This window comes from Sarcophilus harrisii, chromosome 4, assembly GCF_902635505.1.
Source record: "Sarcophilus harrisii chromosome 4, mSarHar1.11, whole genome shotgun sequence".
Classification (NCBI taxonomy): Eukaryota; Metazoa; Chordata; class Mammalia; order Dasyuromorphia; family Dasyuridae; genus Sarcophilus; species Sarcophilus harrisii.
The window spans coordinates 131064485-131083119 of NC_045429.1; the positions used below are offsets into that span (position 1 = coordinate 131064485).

General features: G+C 33.9%; 1 protein-coding gene across 1 annotated transcript in view; it reads right to left on the reverse strand.

Moving 5' to 3' along the window:
- Positions 1 to 18635, reverse strand: part of IGF2R (insulin like growth factor 2 receptor) — a 135573-nt gene that overhangs the window by 22270 nt on the left and 94668 nt on the right. Inside the window, exons 22-36 of the mRNA XM_031937531.1 lie at positions 17434 to 17629; positions 14600 to 14770; positions 13209 to 13352; positions 12909 to 13084; positions 12402 to 12489; positions 11802 to 12017; positions 10583 to 10713; positions 10142 to 10239; positions 9501 to 9637; positions 8848 to 9041; positions 6828 to 6954; positions 5945 to 6064; positions 4458 to 4714; positions 3914 to 4129; positions 1921 to 2070 (exon numbers count right to left, since the gene is read on the reverse strand). Of these exons, the coding sequence (XP_031793391.1) occupies positions 1921 to 2070; positions 3914 to 4129; positions 4458 to 4714; positions 5945 to 6064; positions 6828 to 6954; positions 8848 to 9041; positions 9501 to 9637; positions 10142 to 10239; positions 10583 to 10713; positions 11802 to 12017; positions 12402 to 12489; positions 12909 to 13084; positions 13209 to 13352; positions 14600 to 14770; positions 17434 to 17629 (2421 nt within the window). The remainder of the gene's footprint in view (positions 1 to 1920; positions 2071 to 3913; positions 4130 to 4457; positions 4715 to 5944; positions 6065 to 6827; positions 6955 to 8847; positions 9042 to 9500; positions 9638 to 10141; positions 10240 to 10582; positions 10714 to 11801; positions 12018 to 12401; positions 12490 to 12908; positions 13085 to 13208; positions 13353 to 14599; positions 14771 to 17433; positions 17630 to 18635) is intronic.

Consider the following 18635-nt stretch of genomic DNA (forward strand, 5'->3'; position numbering starts at 1 on the left):
TGCCAACATGTAGCTAGCTACTCCAAAACTCAGCCATGGTGTTGAGTACACTCTCTCTTCCTATGTGTAATCCTAAATGAAGCATAATACTTCATTTACCTAGCACTGAGAGAGAAAGAATGTTCTATATAAAGGAACTTTTCATATTTTTTCTTTGATAGAAATTTTTTTTTATAGAAATCTTTCTATAATATCATTCTGTATGGTTCTCTTCAAAATGTGTTAAATATAATCAAACATTTTCTTAAATGTTCAATATTATAAATATCAATTTTTAAACTAAGTTGAAATATACTCAGAACCTCAGGAGGTATATGAGCCTACCTGTCCCTACCTTAAATGGACCCCAAATTATTCTGTTTTTCGATTTTTTTTAAAGTTTTTTTTGGACTCATTATTACAGTACCTTTGTCTAGAAATCTTGATACACTCCTCAACCTTATCACCACCCTTTCCCACTTCAATTTGCTGGAGAGTCTTGCCTAAATCCATTCTGAATTCCCAGTTAATAGCCTAACTTGTTTAAAATGGATGTAAAGGATGAAACAATAGATCTATCTACATCAGTGGGTTCATAGCCTTTCCTGAAAGTACACAGACTGTATAATTGCTAATTCTGCCATCAGAATGTTGCTTTTTTTTTTTTTCCTTCCTTCTGGGATTGGGGATTTATTCCATAAACTGACTGTCTGTGTACAAGTCAATTTACCTAAGCATCTTTTTCCTCATGGGCAAAAGACGGATAATAAAACCTACTTCCCATGGCTGTTGTGAGAAATACATTTTGTAAATCTCAGAGTCTTTTATAAATGTTTGCTCATTATTATTGCAAATGACCAAAGTCTGGTTAGTGGTCAAGTAGTGAGTTTATTGGCTATGGAGAGGCTTAAGAATCACAGAAGTAGAGTTGGAAAGAATGTTAAAGGTTGTCTAATTTAATCCCCATCCAAAACATGAATCCTAAGAATATCCTTGAAAAGTAATACTATAGTTTCTATAGGCAGATTATTGGAGATAGGAAATGCTCAAATTGTGCAGCACAATAATTGTATAGGAGTTCTGTTTTGGGGGTTTTTTTTCCTTAACTATTTCCTTATGTTTCTATTTAGTCATGTCTGATTTTCTGTGGCCTCATTAGTTTGCCATTTCCTTCTCTAGTTCATTTTGCAGATGAGAAAACTGAGGCAAACAGGATTAAATGACTTGCAGGCTCACCAGATGATAAATGTCTGAGCCCATATTTAACTGAAGAAGAGACATCTTCCTGATTCCAAACCCAGTGCTCTATCCATTGCACCACCTCACTGCCCTGTTTTTCCTTATATTGGGCTAAAATTAAACTCCTGGTTTTATACTCTAAAATATACTGCTGCTACTACTTTCTGCATGTTAAAAAAGTGATATTCGTGTTTTTATTGTTAAGCTTCATTGTTGCCCACTAATTATTGCTTCCATCCTTGATTTAGAATCACGAATACTGGGAACTGGAAGAGATTTTGGAGATCAGAAGTTCAATTCCGAATGAGGAGAGGTTAAATAACTTGCCAATGTCATCCTAAGAATCAGACCTAGAGCTGGCAGAACTCTGAGGTCTTTTTTCCAACACCTTCATTTTATAGATACTGTACTTCTAGATTACTGCCAATTGCAGTACACCCCCAGACTCTCTGACTTCAGCTCTAGTACCCACCCATCCCAATGTGCCCCCAACAGCTGCAGAGCTAATGTTAACAGACTTCTCAGGTCTGCAGACTCCCAACCCAATGGCTGGGACTAGATTTATACAAAAGACCAGCTTTATTGGGTTCTTTTTTAAATAAAAGGAAGAATATTATCCTTAGACAATAAACTTCATACCCTGCTTTTGCCAAATGAATAAATAAAATGTTAACATTTAATTCATGAAAAGAAACTGCTTACCATATTTATTCCCCTCTTGCAATGAAATAAAATAATTGAGGAATAATTAGCATTTCTATCTAAAGGACATGGGGTAGAACTATCAAAAGTGATATAAATTTCATTAGTTGCACGATTAAGTTGTGGAGGTCCAGTGACACGTCCAACATCCTAAGAGATAAAAGAAAAAAAAATTAGCATAGGAAAACAATTTTTCAAGAGATAGTTTGTAATGTTCTTCTCTAAAGTGTAATGTTCCTCTGGGAGCATGTTTCTTGAGGGGCTTCTGGAGGCAGCCTTAATTTCACTTAAGAGTGATCACCCCAAATTTAGCCAGGAGTTAAAGTCCAAATTCTTTACTGTTTCTTTCCAAGTCTTGTCTCCTTCCTTGGGCCTAGTTAGCTTTCTTAGAGGCCTATTTCTCTCCTTAGTTCCTTTGCCTCTGCCAGCTTCAGCCTCTACCTCCCTCGGAATCTCCAGCCAGCACAAAGATGGAATATGGAATGAATCTGCCTCTAAGAGTGGGCTTGTGTGTTAAAGGCTCCTCTCTTAAAGGTGTGGAACTCTAATAAGTACTAAGTACATTAGTGAATTAGAGAACTGTTAAGTACCATGCTAAATTAGATAATTATTGTCTCTATCTATTTCCATTGACTTAATACCTTGTAAGAATTCCAACAATAGCTGATTAAGTATTAAAATAAAATGCAAAAAAAAAAAAATACATCTATGAACTTATATGCAATTAAGACCAAAATATTTGCCACACAGAGGTTACATGATGCTACGAGAATATGAAATTATTTGTGATAATTATAATAAGTTTTAGCATAACTGTTAATCATTTCCATTTGTATCTCATTCTCAAAGAATCTCCAGTGAGCTTGTAGCTCCTAATATCTGGTCTCAGAGAAAGGGATCAGGTAATTGGGAGTTTAAAACACCTAAGAAAAGAGTCAATTATTTGATCCTGTAACAAGGAACAAGTAACAAAGAACCACTGCAGGAGGAAAGGGGAGAAGAGTGTGGTATGTGTGTGTGTGTGTGTGTGTGTGTGTGTGTGTGTATGTGTGTGTGTGTGTGTGTATGTGTGTGTTTGTGTTATGCAAACAAGATAAAGAGAGACAGGGTCAGATCCAGACCTGTATATTTAAAAGATTATTTTGATAGTTATCTGGAGGATGGATTGGAATGGACAGAGACAAGTCTCCATTCTTCCCAAACAGCACCTACTATAATAGTCCATGTGTAAAGAAATGAAAACCTGCCCTGCATGGCAAGGTCAAGGGAGAAAAGGGAGACTATATCAAAGATGCTATAACAGAAATGACACAGTGGGGAGGCAAAGATGGTATCTAGGTTATAAGTTAATGTAAGTGGGAGGATGATGTGCCTTCGACAATGAAAAGGTAATTAAGAAGAGGTACAAGTTTGGGGGGCAAGGTAAGAAGTTAGTTTTTTAGATATATCGAGTATACAATTCAGTTCACAAATGAATCCACCTTTTATATCCACCTTTTACAATGGCATTTATTCTCTCAAACACATAAATACAAAAAATGATTGCTAAAAATGCTCTCAATATTAAAAATCTGTACATGCGCAATACTATAAAAAAAATCAAAACATATGATGTTCCTGTGTGATTTATTAAAAGGTTTTAATAAGAATTCTTAACTAAAAATAAGCATTTGCATTTCACAAGTGTTTTGAATTGTACAAGTCTTGTACTTCAACCAAGGAGTCAGGGTCAGCAAATACACTTTCCTATTCCTCTAACTCTGATATAAAAATCTCTACTCAAGGATAATGAAACACACACACACACACACACACACACACACACACACACACACGTGGTTTCTTAGCCTTTCCATGTCAAAAGACAGTATGTATAATACAAGTTTTATTTTCAGATTCTTTTTTCTTGAAGAACCTTTACTTAAAAAAGGAAAAATTGTGCATAAAGGTTATTGCCAAAACTGTTTTTCAAACTTTCACATGTGATACTTACTATAGGAGAACCATCAACAGGAATCTTACACACTGCTGCCCCAGCAGGACAAGAAACTCCGTGGATGGGATTAATAGCCTGACAGATATTAATATAGAAATCTGGCTTGGTATCAGATAGATCATCATTTTCATTATAAGCTTCATAGCCACCAGTTCGATGAATCAAAGGGCTGAGGTCAATAACAGAGCTTCCATTTTTTACTGAGCACTCCTCCTATTGTAGGAAATTGGGTCATGTCACATATCAGCATACTCAAAAGACACAAAGATGCATATTTATGTCAGATGACTTGCAAACTATACAACAAGCACAACTGCTGAGCTAATTTTTAAAAAAATATTTTATTATATTTATCCTGATATCTTCCATCAAGTGTTTTAGCTAGCCCAATCTAGGTAGATTCAGTTACCAATGTTATCAATGATATCAGTTATCAATGATACAATTGTAATATAAAAGACAAGACATGAGAAATTCAGAACAGATACCAAGAGCCAAAGCAAAATCTCTTTCAGAGTTAACAATATTTCAGTGGACTCACCTTTTTCTCACAAGCCAATGGGGTGTGCCAGGAAAAGTAAAGAGTACATGTCTGTTTATCCAAGGAAACAAACACAGGCTTATTGGTTGTCTCAGAATTGTGTGTACATACAAAGCTGATTACACTCTTATACTTTAGGGCATTCTTGGAAGGGCAAGGCGCTCCATTATCATAAACAAGTTGTAAGACTTGATCTACATAAATTAGTCTGTTATTCCAACTTCCAGCATTTATTTTGGTCAATCCAAAGCAAACACCTGAAACAGACGGAAAGGAAAAACATAATACAAGGTACCTATTTTTTTTTTTTTACTCAAGTATTCCTTAAATCCAGATTATATTTAAACTTCACACTTATTTTTAAAAGCCCTACTATAATGCTGTACATTTAAGACTGTATCACTTATCCACTGTATCATTTATTCACCAGGTATATCACACCTCCATCAAAAGATCTGCAATATCATTCCTTCCAATGATATTAATTGTAATTTATCTATACACTCTTATTCTGTACAACTATTACTTTATCTCATGTCTTCTTTTATACCCTCCACAAAGGGTCTGAGAAACATTATTGAAAAACTTCTTTTAAATCTTCTGATGTAACATTATTAATAGAGCACAACAGTTGCCCAATAATTATCTCTTATTCTCACTATTTGACTGAAGCCCCATTATAGATTTCTGATGACATCTTTAATGGCACTTTTTGTGCAATTCTTTATTGGTAAAATATCAAGGCCTACTCATGCCACAATTACCTATTCGTGTCTTGGGTGATCCACAATTTCAATTTTTTATCAAGTGCTATTCCATGATTCTCAAATAGCATCTTAAGAAAAATATTTACATCTTCTAAAAGATGGTTCAGAGTTCAGGGAAAAACCTGAATCATTCCTCAAAGGTAAGTCAGTCTATCTTTTTTTTACCCCATTCTGTGCCTACCTTACAGTCTTGCAATAGTGTGCCCTCATTATATACATATAGTACATATACATATACACAATATGTAAATCTGACTCTGGTTTCCATACATGGAGACTAAGAGTTATGTCAAACCCTTTTAAGTGACTAAGGATATCATTTAGGAAGCTATGCAATGTTGTGAGTTTCATTAGTGTGAAAAGTAATTTAGACAAGTATATATCACTGAGTATTAAAAGCATAGTTTGACTTAATTTAGAAGTTCTTATCAAATTTAACTTCTCAGTGTCTCTAGGCAAAGCAACACTAAATTGTAAACAGATGCCAATTTGCACTGTACACGCTGAGATATGAAAAAAAAAAAGAGAAAAAGAGTAAAAAAAAAATTTTAATATACAGATGTTTAAGTTCAGAATTTAATTTTCGCCAAAATGATAAAATAGCTGAATGAAAATATTTCATTTTCTAATTTCCCTCACAGCAAAGAACAGGAAGCACAGAAAGATTTTGGTGTTTTAAGACATTAAAACTTTAAAAAGGAAACCTATTTTGCCACTTACCAACTCCAGAAGGGCAGTTTTTAGTCCCTCCACAAATACCTATATAAATTAATCCCTTTTCACTGTAAGAAACTGAGTAGCCAGAGTCATTCTTTAAAGAGTTTAGATCAAATAGATGACCTGTAAGAAAAGGAAAAACTTTAGTCTCTTAAATAATGGACATTTTGAAAGATAGGGAATCAGAATATTTTCAGGGCAGATTTCTATTCTTATGAACACCATTATATGTAATGGCCATTGATGCTAAACTTTAAAATCTATCAAAATTCTTCTACTGCAAGGACTTTAAAAAAAAAAAATTGTGACCAAAAAGTTAGCTGACAACATAGAAACATTTATTTAGGTTGTGTCACTTAATCCCTGAATTTCTAACTGAAGGCTCTGATATTTTCCTGGAGTCAAGTGGCTCAAAATATGTTCTCCTTCCTGCTGCTGCACAATAAGCAAAATCTGCAAATGTGATGTTTATTCCCAAATGTATACCCCTAAAACCTTAGTTTCTTGGATTCTCCCAACTATTGCACTTTTAAGTTTCCAAACATAAGAACATTTTGAGAACCTCCTAGGTTCTCTTTTCTTTTAAACCATATCGGAGAAGTCTATGTCCCACTTTCAGATGAACTTAACAGAGGTAGGCCCCCCAATACAGCAACACGAAGGAGAAAGAGTTGAGCCAAGAACCCGAAAAGGTAGAAGGGTATCACTATAGCCTAGACACTTACTCATATGTCTTCTTCTTCTTGGTCCAAACAGTCGATCTGGACCATTCTCAAGAAAAGATGCATGTACAAAAATACAGATTTGTTCAAGTTGGACTAGTACCACCACCACCACCACCCTCTGCTTCTTAAGTAGATGTCACAGAATCTCTCTGAGGATTTACCTGTAGCAGGATTAGTAACTTGACAGTTATCCTGTATATTGCGCTTTAAAGGACACGCAGCTGAAGTTTGCCATGAGAAAGTATATTCACAATCTTCCACTGCACTTATAAACATGGGCTTAGAATCCTATAGGCAAAATACAGAAAGACTCCAGTATTATGATGAGCTGTAACAATACCAGCTTGCATCAAATTGCTCTGAACATGGGAAAAACATATTCAATGCCTCTCTAGGAGAAGGGTTAGTGCTATATCATGATTATAGAGTAGAGAAAGAATTTGTTCCTAAAACAGAGTAGACTCCAAGTACTAAACTCTAGGGTTGAATTAACTTTTGGAAGAAGCTATAAAAATTTGAAAAAACAAGCAACAAAACAGTCTCACAAGAGTGAGAGCTTTCAAGTAGGATTAGAAACAACAAATTAATTGCCTCGCTGTGTACCATGTTCTGTGATGTCTAAGATGTCAGAGACCAAGTAATAATTACAAGACATTGTGTCTCTAATCTGGTAGACGAAAAATAAAAAACAAAACAAAACAAAAACAAAAACCACAAAGAAATGAGTTAGGATTTGCAAGAACACTTTCTGAATATTATCTCCTCTTATATTTATAACCCTATGAAGTGGGTTTTATCCTTTACTTTATTAATATTTCCATTTTACAGAGGAAAAAACTAAGCTTGAGTGATATTAAGCGGCCTACCTAAAGTTGCAAAAGCTAATAAAAAGTCTCAAGGTAGGATTACAGCTTAGGTCTTCCTAACTCCCACAACATCTTTCTTACTTACATTTCTATTGTGCCTTATTCATATTGAAATTAATACAGAAAATTAAGTGGTTCTCTTCTGCAATACACTTACTCTGAGGTCAAAAATCCTACTGACCCTGCATATTCTTTCTCTATTTCTCATTAGATAGGGTTTTGTGATCTCCCAAAGGCATGCTTCTTGTTCTTCCCCTCCTCCTCCCTCTTTCTTTATCTTCTCAGTTGACATTTATGATTCCATACTTGGATACATGGGACAGAAATAAGCAACACCTTTGAAGGCTTTCAGCTGCCAAAAATTCCTAACTATGCCACTTCTACACAAAGTTTAATTTCTATTCAAGGAGAACAGAGAGACTTCAAGATTAAGAGCCTTTTCCTAACTCAATCTTCTAGGACTTCAAGACAATTACTTCTTAAATATAAAAATGGGTTGCTTCCTAGGGGCCTTTTACCTTGATAGCCAAGAGGCTAGTTCATCCTGGCCTGACTCCTAGATCCCTAAACTATAGTCTCATATAGGCAGCCAGAACAATGCTTACTTAAGCCTATAGGTATAGAACTGCCCCACAATCTGTTATGTACTAAAAAACAAAACAAACAAACAAAAAAAAACACCCCTAGTTTTTTTTATTAATTTGTTCAGTTGGGTTTTTTAGTACCTTACAGTATGCAAGGCAGTTTTATGCCGAAAAAAACTAATTTGGTACCATATACCAATTAGTTACAAAAGGCAATTGTCGATACAAATTAAGGGAATGACAGAGAATCACTACACATGTGGATTCTATGCAGCATAATATACTCAAGATGAGAGTTAAACACAAGCATGATTAAATAATTTAAAACATTCAGAGTAGATATTTCTTGAGCAAGAAATTTTTCTCATTGATTACACTATACATCTTTTGCTGTCTTAATCATATGATGAGCTATGTGAGGTTACTAGCTGGCTTAGTGAATAATATGCCAAATTCAGATCTTGCCTCAAAACACTTAGTAGCTGTGTTACTTATTCATTTATCCTATCTTGGACTTCAATGCCCTCCTTACAAAATGGAGATAATAGCATCTACTTCATCAGATTGTGAGAACCAAAGCATATGTGTAAAGCTATCTGCAAAGTGCTACATAAAGTGTTTTGGCAGTGTTCTATCCCACCCACAAAGGGCTATATGATTGCTCCAGCTTAGACATTCCCATTTATAATAAGACACAGTTGGCAGCTATTAACCAAAGCAATGGCACTTACTACATGACTTTCACTGCATCTCAGACGGATTGTTGTCATCTTTCTACGAATCTTATCTGGGCACAAGTCTCCGTTGAGATACTTCAGAATGGAAGTGCCTTCACCACTCCACTGAGGACCATCACTCACCCTGCCCAGGGTTGTATATTTAGAGTTCTCCACCAAGCAGACAGCTGCGTCAGGAGGGCATGATCCTGAAACATAACACAGAGAATGGCTTCTCCTCTTTTTCTTCTATGACACTGTACAATATTGAGATTTCCAATAAAGCAGTAGGATGTCCAGACACCTTGTCAAGGATGAGGTTTTCCTCAACACTCTACTCCTTCCTAGCTTAGTAATCAGAAGATTACCAGCTTTAACTACTGTACCCATGCTATAAAACAGATTATAAAGCATTTCACCTTCAATATAAATTATATTTGAACCTTAGTTTTATCTAGCAGTAACAACATATCAAATGCCACTATAAAAACCTTTGTTTCCAAACAATGCTTTATTCATCCTATTAAATGACCAAACCTGCCAATTATTGCAAGAAAAATTACTCAGTTTTATAAGTTTCATTCTCTCTCAATGTGGTCTAACCTAACATAATGATGAAAATAATGAACTCTTAACAAGTCATGATAAATTAGTGACCCTTTCCTCACCAATGCCAGCCTGTGGGGCCAGGGACTTGCAGATGTTGATGAAGTAACGTTCTGTGGCACCAGTTCTTGTAATTGCTTCCCAGTTGTCATTGTATCGTGACAGAGGTGAAAGGTCAAAGGAGTTTCCTTCATGATCTCTAAATTGAAGGATAGGGATTCAATTCAACCACAATTAAGAATATTTTCACCATATACCAAATCAGACATTAGTAGTTTACCTTAATACCATAAACATCCTATCTGTGGATCTTCAGTTAGTACAAAAGCAACAATATAGTATTGATATAGTGTTGAAAAATGATTGGGGGCAGAAAGAAGGTATGGTGTGGGATGGACATGATCATTTCAACTCTTGACTAGACAAACATACCCAAAATGCCATCACTGCCTTTCAAAGTTATTCAAATGGCATCATGACATATAAACTCTGTGTCTATAAGCCATCTCAATATAGACTAATGATGAAAAGAATATATTTAACTAACTATACCACTCCTGAGAGCCTCTAAAAATGTCTAAATGCTATAAATTAACTTTAATTAACTATAAATAAAAATTAACTCTAATTAACTATAAATTAACTGGGATAATTTAAGTATGACTTTCTCTTTTGATCTGGAAATGTAAAAATACAGACTTACCTGAATGAACATTCAATGGACTCAAAAGGTGGACAAGCGTATTGGGTTCGCCACTCAAACAAGTAAGAACAATCTAAAGTCTCCTTCAAGAACACTGGCTAAAGAAGATTAAAAATAAATATAAGTGTCACTATGAGAATGAAACACTGGATGTGGTCATTGTAAAATGAAGGCAATCTTAAAATGAGATTATGCTCATCAAAAATCTAAGCAAGATTCAGTGAACTCTGATATGCTTTGCTTTCGTTTGTACAATCCAAAGCAAGCTCAACAATTGAAGTTAGAGGGGTGAAAAATGATGGTATATCACAACCAGAAAATGGCAGAACACTAAATGAAAAATTAATTTATTTTTATAGAGGCAATTTCTCTCTTCTCTCTAATAGAACAAACTACTTAGATAGTATCCTGGGGCTCTTTTACTATGTTAAACATACTCACCTTCTGAGTGATGCGATCACAGTAAAAAAATATGGTTGTAGATCTCTGATATATTTTATGGCATGTGTCCCCATCAGTGTAATTAATCTTTATCAACCCATTTTCATAAGTCAGTTTCTGGGTAAGTAACCCTATTTTAAGAGAAAATTAGAAAAACAAGAAAAGTAAAACACATTAGATACATTAATCTATTCTTGCACTTGAAAATCAGTCCTTTTTTAAGTAACAATAATCATTGCAAATTAGTTTTATATAGTACTTTAAGGTTTACAATTCGCTATTCATACATTAAAGACTTGGCCTTCCATATGATCATATAGCTAGTGTCAAAAGAAAGATATGAATACAGATATTCCTGAATCCAATAACTGTGATCTCACCATTATTTCATGATATATATCTATATATATATAGATATAGATAGATAGATAGATAAAATATAAATGACCATCCTGAAAACATATCAGTCATTTCAGTGTTTCATGGTTATAGTGGCAAAACAAAACAAATGAAAAGAGTGCTCTTCACTTAATTTTGAAGAACAACCACAAAAACACTGTTTCTCCAGTTCTTGGCTCTTTAACTGAGTACCACTCCTACTTTGTTTAAACAAATTATCAAGCTCATTGTCAAGAAGCAATTTTTGTAAAAGCACTTAGGAGTGTATAAATGTAGTAGATACTATATAAATGCTTATTCTCTTCTCCTCCTCTCCCTTCATCCTCATAAGAAATAAATTAGGGTATCAGAGAAACAGATTTATGTAAAGTGAATCAGAATAAGACAATATCCACAATATCTAAAACAATTTAAATGAAAACAAAATTTAAAAGGCAACCAGAAAGAAATCAATTGGAGTAAATAATCTTGCTGTCAGAAAACAAATGATAAACTACACTTTCTTGTTTTTGATACAAAAGTGGAAGATTATGGAACAAAAATGTTACAAACATCATCAGTTTTTTGGATTTATTTTTCTGTTACACAATATCTTTTGATGTTGGAAAACAACTGTTACATACACAACTACATCACAATATCTAAAAACCACTAATAAAACATTAAAAAAATAAAGTCAAACCAATCTAACATTTTGTTATTGCTTTGGGGGATTAAAAAGTCAAATTAAATCCACAAAAGAGGTAATTTATCCAACTCAAATATCATGTCTTAAGTTCACTATTTAACATTATCCTGAAAAGAAGCAAATGTACCCCACCTGCAGTTTTCTGGAAACTTGAAGGACCCTTCTTTTCTTGACATGATGAAACTTTTTTAGAGCTATTTGCTGACTTGCACACATGTGAAGACAGGGTCCCACAAACCCGGAAGTAATAGTTGTATTCACCAGCAGTCACTATTGTGTCATTGACAGCAAGGGCCCTCAGGTTATAAATGTGGCCATGTCTTGGATCTTTTACCTCACAATTGTCTCCTTTGAGGACATATGTGAGAAAAAAAAAATTTAAGTGATAGTGCAAAGAGGAAAATATATAACATTCATATACATCTTTCTTATGATTTAAAAACTGAAAAAAAAGAACATGCATAATTTTATACAAGACATTTTATATTATTTTACCATTATAAAAGTTAAAAATCAATTTTAGAAAAAATTGGAAGCTACGATAAATTTTCTCTAAGAGTTTGCTTACAGGTTCTGCTTCTCAATGGTTCTTCATACTAAAGTATTGAGAAACAAAGCCTTAGGCTAGGAAATATTAAAATGTATCACATTAATATGTTTGCAATGATTAATATGAAATTTTGGATGAATGGAAAAGAAAATTTTGGGGGTGGAAAAGGCCACAGATCTCACCTTCTGCCTTGCGAATAGGACAAGCCTCTATGGTTCTCCAGACAAATACATATTCACAATCATCCTTATGTTGAAACACTGGTGATCCCTAAAAACACAAGCAAACATTTCATTTGGGTATAAGATGCTCTTTTTATATTCATCAAAAGCAGTCAACATAAAATGGTAGCTTCAAATGCCTTCTAGAAAGGCATTAATCAAAAGACCTAAGATTTAACTACAAAATTAGCTTGGCTCCAAATACATGATTTTCTTCAATATTAAGGAATTAATGTTTGAACTTTCTTGGAGGATTCCAGAGCATAATGCTATCCCATCCATAGCTTTAAATCCCTTAATATAAAATTAAAAAAAAAAAAAAAAAAAGACATCTTCTATGTGAAGTCCTTTCCAATGAGTTCCCAAAAAGGTTTTGTTTTGTTTTGTTTTTTTTAAAGCAGAAAGATTAAAATAAATACATAGAAATGTTTGTTCTTAAACAAGCAAAGCATTTGTCCTGAAACTTACAGGTGTCTGATCGCATTCAAAGATGATACGCGTGGAAAACCGTTGATTTTCACATTTGTCACCATTCACATAAACAATACTCAGGGATCCATTAGCAGCAGTTTGAGGACTGATCTGTACAACACCTAGGTTCGTGCCTATGTCACCAGTTTTTACACAAGATCCCAATGCACTACCTAGAGGAATAAGAAAGACTAGCATTTCAGTAGAGTGCTTTTAAAATTCTAAGTCAAATGTTTTTTAAAATCACTTTATCAAAGATAAAAGAAGACCAAAATAAAAAGATAAAAGAGAATTCACCATGACATCCAGGAATGTAAGGTAGAGGATTGCAAACATTTAAGTAAAAAGTTCTGTTTTTTCCTTCTGTGGAAGTATCAAGTGCAATCCAAGGTTCTCTTGTTTTGCTCAGGCCACTTAGATCATATTCATTGCCAGCAAGATCTGAAAAGATATTTGAAACACATTGTACTTTCTTTTTCTTTTTCTTTTTTTTAATTATAGCTTTTTATTTATAAGAAATATGCATGGGTAATTTTTCAGCATTGACAATTGCAAACCTTTTGTTCCAATTTTTCCCCTCCTTCTCCCCACCCCCTCCCCCAGATGGCAGGCAGACCAATACATGTTAAATATGTTAAAGTATGTGTTTTACATATATGTGTGTGTGTGTGTGTGTGTACATGTCCATACAGTTATTTTGTTGCACAAAAAGAATCAGACTTTGAAATAGTTGTACTTTCTTTTTCAAAGTGCACTGTGTTAATGGATTAAAGAATATTCTTTGTAGTTAATGACTTTAATTTAGGTTTTCAGAATAAAAACAAACTCACAAAAAAGTATTGTGAAAAAGATGACAGATTTAGGGCTTGAAAGGACCTTAAGGCCATCCACAATTTACCCCCTCCTCCTCACTTTGCAGATTAGGAAATTGAGGCTCAGAAAGCTTCAGACATGCTGAAGGTTAAATTTAGGTAGAAAGCAATAGATTCTGGAGAAACTATGACCCTTTGCTTTTTTAGTATGCATTTACATAGACTATGCAATATAGTACATATAGAATTATTTTTAAAAATACAGAACCAATGGTCTTTTCTATACTTTGTCACTAAAGTCACAAAGCCTTAAAAAGATTCTGATGTTGCCTGACCTCTACTACATACAAAGTAAATATGACACACTATGTACAAGATCTTTCATCATTCTTTTTATCATTTTATGTCCATATTTTTTCCCCCAACTAGTCTAGTGAGCCAGGACCACATCTTGTTCTTTTTGTACTTCAGATTTATGGATCCCAGTACCTTTGACACAAGCTTTTACTGATTATGATTTTCTTTCCCCCTGAAATTATTATTTCTGTATAAAAAAATGTATTGTCAATGAAACTATGTAAATACATCAAAGAAAAACCAATTGAAAATAATTTACACATGGCAATTCTAAAACTACTGCTTAAGACTACATTTTCCCCTTTTACTATGTTTTCCAATCAGGAATTGATCTTAAAATATATTTCCATTGCCACTAAAAATTTAGGTATGATCAACATTTGCAAAATGTAAGTAAATTACTTTATTTTCATAAATACCAAAACTTTAGTGAAAACTTCTAATGCAACAATGGGCTAACTAACATGCTGTTCCTACCTTACACACACACTTTCTATTTCCTTGATCTCAGGAACTTACCAGTAACTTGACAATCCACTGGAGAAGGTACACAGGCTAAAGCTGTTTCAAACTCAAAGAAAGTATCATAGATTCCTAATTCAGAATTAATGTCTTGACGTAGAAATTTGGATTTTCCTGGGTAGATATCATCATTGCAGATAAAACGTATGATGAAAGCATCTGAAGCACCTGTACAAGAAAAAAAAAAAGGTCAAATTTCTGAAAAACAGAAGCAAAAGGGTATACAAACATTTGCTAGAAAAACAATGGAATCCCTTCAGAACGCTGATGCTCGGAGTTAGGAAATAAAACTAATCTGAAAGATTGTACAAGATTATCCATCATGTTTCAGGGGATATGATTTTATTAATTTATACAAGAATGTACCATATTATGACTAGTTTCAAGCTATAAGCAAATCATGTTTTCTATCAACATTTTGAATATTCCACGATCTTCTATTTCTTTTAATTGCTCCTTTAACTTACCTAGCTCCTTTAAACAAAATTTAAGTGTCATTCAGATATCTTCCATATATCAATGAATAGAATTCTTGTTACAACACAAAAAATTTCTAATAGAAAATATTTTAAAGTTCTTTGACTTAAACTTGGCATATAATAGCTAAAAATAACATTTATAAAACACTTTTGTCTACAAAGTGATTTACATATATTATCTCATCTGAAAAAAATAGACTTGTGAGCTAGGGATTGTCATCCCATTTTATAGATAGAAAAGCTAACACAGAGTGAAGTTAAATGATTAGGCCAAGATAACAAAAGTAGTAAATGTCTTGGCAGGACTGGAACTTGGATCTAATTAGTGTTCTATTACAATGAATTATACCTACATAAAAAGGGAAAGGAGGGGAGGAATGTAATTTGGGGGGGGGGGGCGTTTACATTGAGAATATTAAATGACTGAAAAGCAAGGGAGAAATGGTAGGAAGTGGTAGTTCACAAAAACTACAGCAATACAATTAAGATCAAATGATTCACTGAATCAGTTTGTCTTATAACAGTCAATCTGGGGTATCTTAAGAGAATTTGAAAGTGATGATTAAATCAATTTTAAAAATTTAAGCTTTGTTTTGCTGGGGAATTTTCTGGAGTGGTAGAGAGGGAAGCAGTTAGCTCCTAGGATAGAAGTCATTCTATGAACATCAGCAATTTGTAAAGAAATTTTGCTGATAATTCCAAATTGTCACAAAGAAAAAGGGATAAATTGTGATAGGCAAGGAAAAAGAAAAGTACAGACAAACAAGGACTCCACCAGTTATATCTTTAAAAAAAATGCCCTGAAAAAGGAATATCAGAGAAAACATAAAAAGGCAAGTAAGTTTTAGAACTACTTTAGTCTAAGCAAAACTCATACTAGAACCTAGTATTTGAGAAAGCTAGACTGGTTAAAAATCTAACCATGCTCATTTCTTCAAAACAAATTTCAAATAAGTGAAAAATAAAAGAGATTTCTATTCTCACAACAGAAGGGCTTGTAGGTACAGATTCAGTCTAGAAAGACTTAGAACTGAATTAATGGAAATATTAGGATTTTTGAAAAAATTTTTGACCATTTGACAAACTATGAATCTCCCTTCCACAGTAATTAAATCTGAGTTAGATAGGGACACTGAGGTAATACTTAGTACTGTTAAGAGACACCATGAGCAGTGTGATGCAAGAATAAAGGGTGGGACTCAGACTCAGGAAGACCTTAGATCCAGAGCTGCTTCTCAGCTATCCAGGCTAGGGAATACTGAGGAAGCCTGAAAGAATCTAATTGGCAGAGCAAAGATGAGTTAACCTTGATAAAAATTAGCTCTTCACCAGGCAGTCTCTATACAAATAAAATCACAAGTCCAATTATAAAACCAAAAAAACAATTAGTGACTTCTGATGTCACAAATTCTTAGGTGAACAGAAGAGTTCTAAAACAATGCTTTCAAAATGGCATGAAGAGCACAGACCTGATAAAGATTCCCTAATTCAGAATGACTTCAGTTTACATTTTAACACAGAAGATAGTAGTACCCCAGCATCCAAATATTCACTGTAAGAACTACAATTATTGTTTCATCTCAATAATATATTTCTCAAGAGGAAACAACATAACAATATCCCCTAAGCAGCTATACCCCCAAATAGCTGTACCCGCAAAAGCAACAAGAAAAAAAAGAAAACATGAGCTATGAATAGGTTTTGAGTTGGAAAGGCAGAGGGCAGCTAGGTGGCACAATGGATAGAGTGCCAGCCCTGAAGCCAGGAGGACTTGGCTTCAAATCTGGTCTCAGACACTTAACACTTCCTAGCTGTGTGACTCTGCACAAGTTACTTTACCCCAATTGCCTCAGCAAAAAGAAAAAAAAAAAAAAAACAGAGAGAGAAAGAAAGGCTGCGTACATTGTATATTTGGGCAAGAAAATATTAAAAACTAATTTTTTTTTAGCTTAGCAAGATACAGAAAGAATTATAATTTGCCCTTTCAGATTAAATAATCTTTAATATCCTTGGTATGGTCCTCTATAACACCTAAAAATAAAACAAAAGAAAAACTGTAAGACTTAGAAATTTGACACACAAACTTTAAGTCAAAAATGAAAAGAATGAGGGGGGTATGAGAAACTGGAAAGCAAAACAATTTCTTTAGATTTAATAAAACACAAACAATGGCTTTAAAAATTTTTTTATAATTTTTACCAGCAAATAGAGGCACATTTTCTTTCAAGAATACAAAAGTAAAATCTACAAGATATACACAAACAGGATTTGGTTAAAAAGTAAGCAAGGCCCATATGATCACTCTTCACTTCTTATGTCAATGATTGAGATATAGATGGCTTTTAAACTTACCTTTAGATGGTGAAAGGGCTCCTCTGTAAGTAAGTGTTATATAGCCCTCTGTAGTTAAGTGAAGACTCTTTTTAGCTCCAACTCTCCTTTCTGGTTTTAGATTATTTAGGTCTCCTGATCTGATCTCTCCTTCACATCCAGAAGCCTCCTTTCCTTCTATAGTCCCACAGACAGGCAGTGTTCCACAGATATTGAACTGGAAAGACAGAAACATTTATAAAAACAGCAGACATTAGCTACATTATGCTATTTATTGCTGTATTACTCTTTCATTAGTTTTTTATTGTTTTTGTTCACTGTTTGCTTTTTTTGCAAGACAATTGGGGGATTTAAATCATTTGCCCAGGATCACCCTGTGACTAAGTGTCAAGTGTCTGAGGTTGGATTTAAATTCAGATTCTCCTGACTCAATGTCTTGCTGTCTATACACTGAACAAAACATATACATTCCAGAAATAAGGTCCTCTGAGCTTTAAAAAAAAAAAAAAAAAAAAAAAAAAAAAAGTTTAATGACTGCACATTTCAGTACTAATAAATTAGAGCTTTTAAACTGTTTTTTTTTTCTTTTCTCATTATCTTATAAGTTGCAGAACAGTGTACTTGAGGTACATAGAGCACAATTAATTGTTACTGAAGAACAGAGAATATCACACAAGAGGCAATAAAGCAGTTCATGATGAGGGTTAGAAGGATATGACAGAAAAATTAAGAACTTCACAGAAAGACTAAAGTTGTTACTCCTCAAAGAAAGGCATATCATTTCCCACCACCATCCCTCCCCCCCAAAAAAAGAATTGGGGAGAGAGGGAGAAGAGAAAATGGTGACACAAGAATGAGAGATCTCAATGCGTGTACAGCTCAAGTGTTCACCTGGTATATTCATGTCAGAATCAACAGCTGAAGGTCTATAGTCCAGTGAGTGGCCCTCCATTTGGTGTACTTACAGAATATAGACAAGAATCTATTTGCATGTATTGAGCCTATTTGTAACTTTTAAGTATTGGTTAAATTTTTAGAAATATATGCATTGAATATACTACCTTCCCCCCTTTGTAAAGGATGTGATTTAGGATATTAAAATATAGAAGTCAATCATTTCCACAATGTTTGACAATAATTTCACTAAAAACTTGAATACTAGGGAGCAAAAAATACATAAAAAGTGTTTTTTAAGTCTTTTTATGATCACACTGTTATCTACA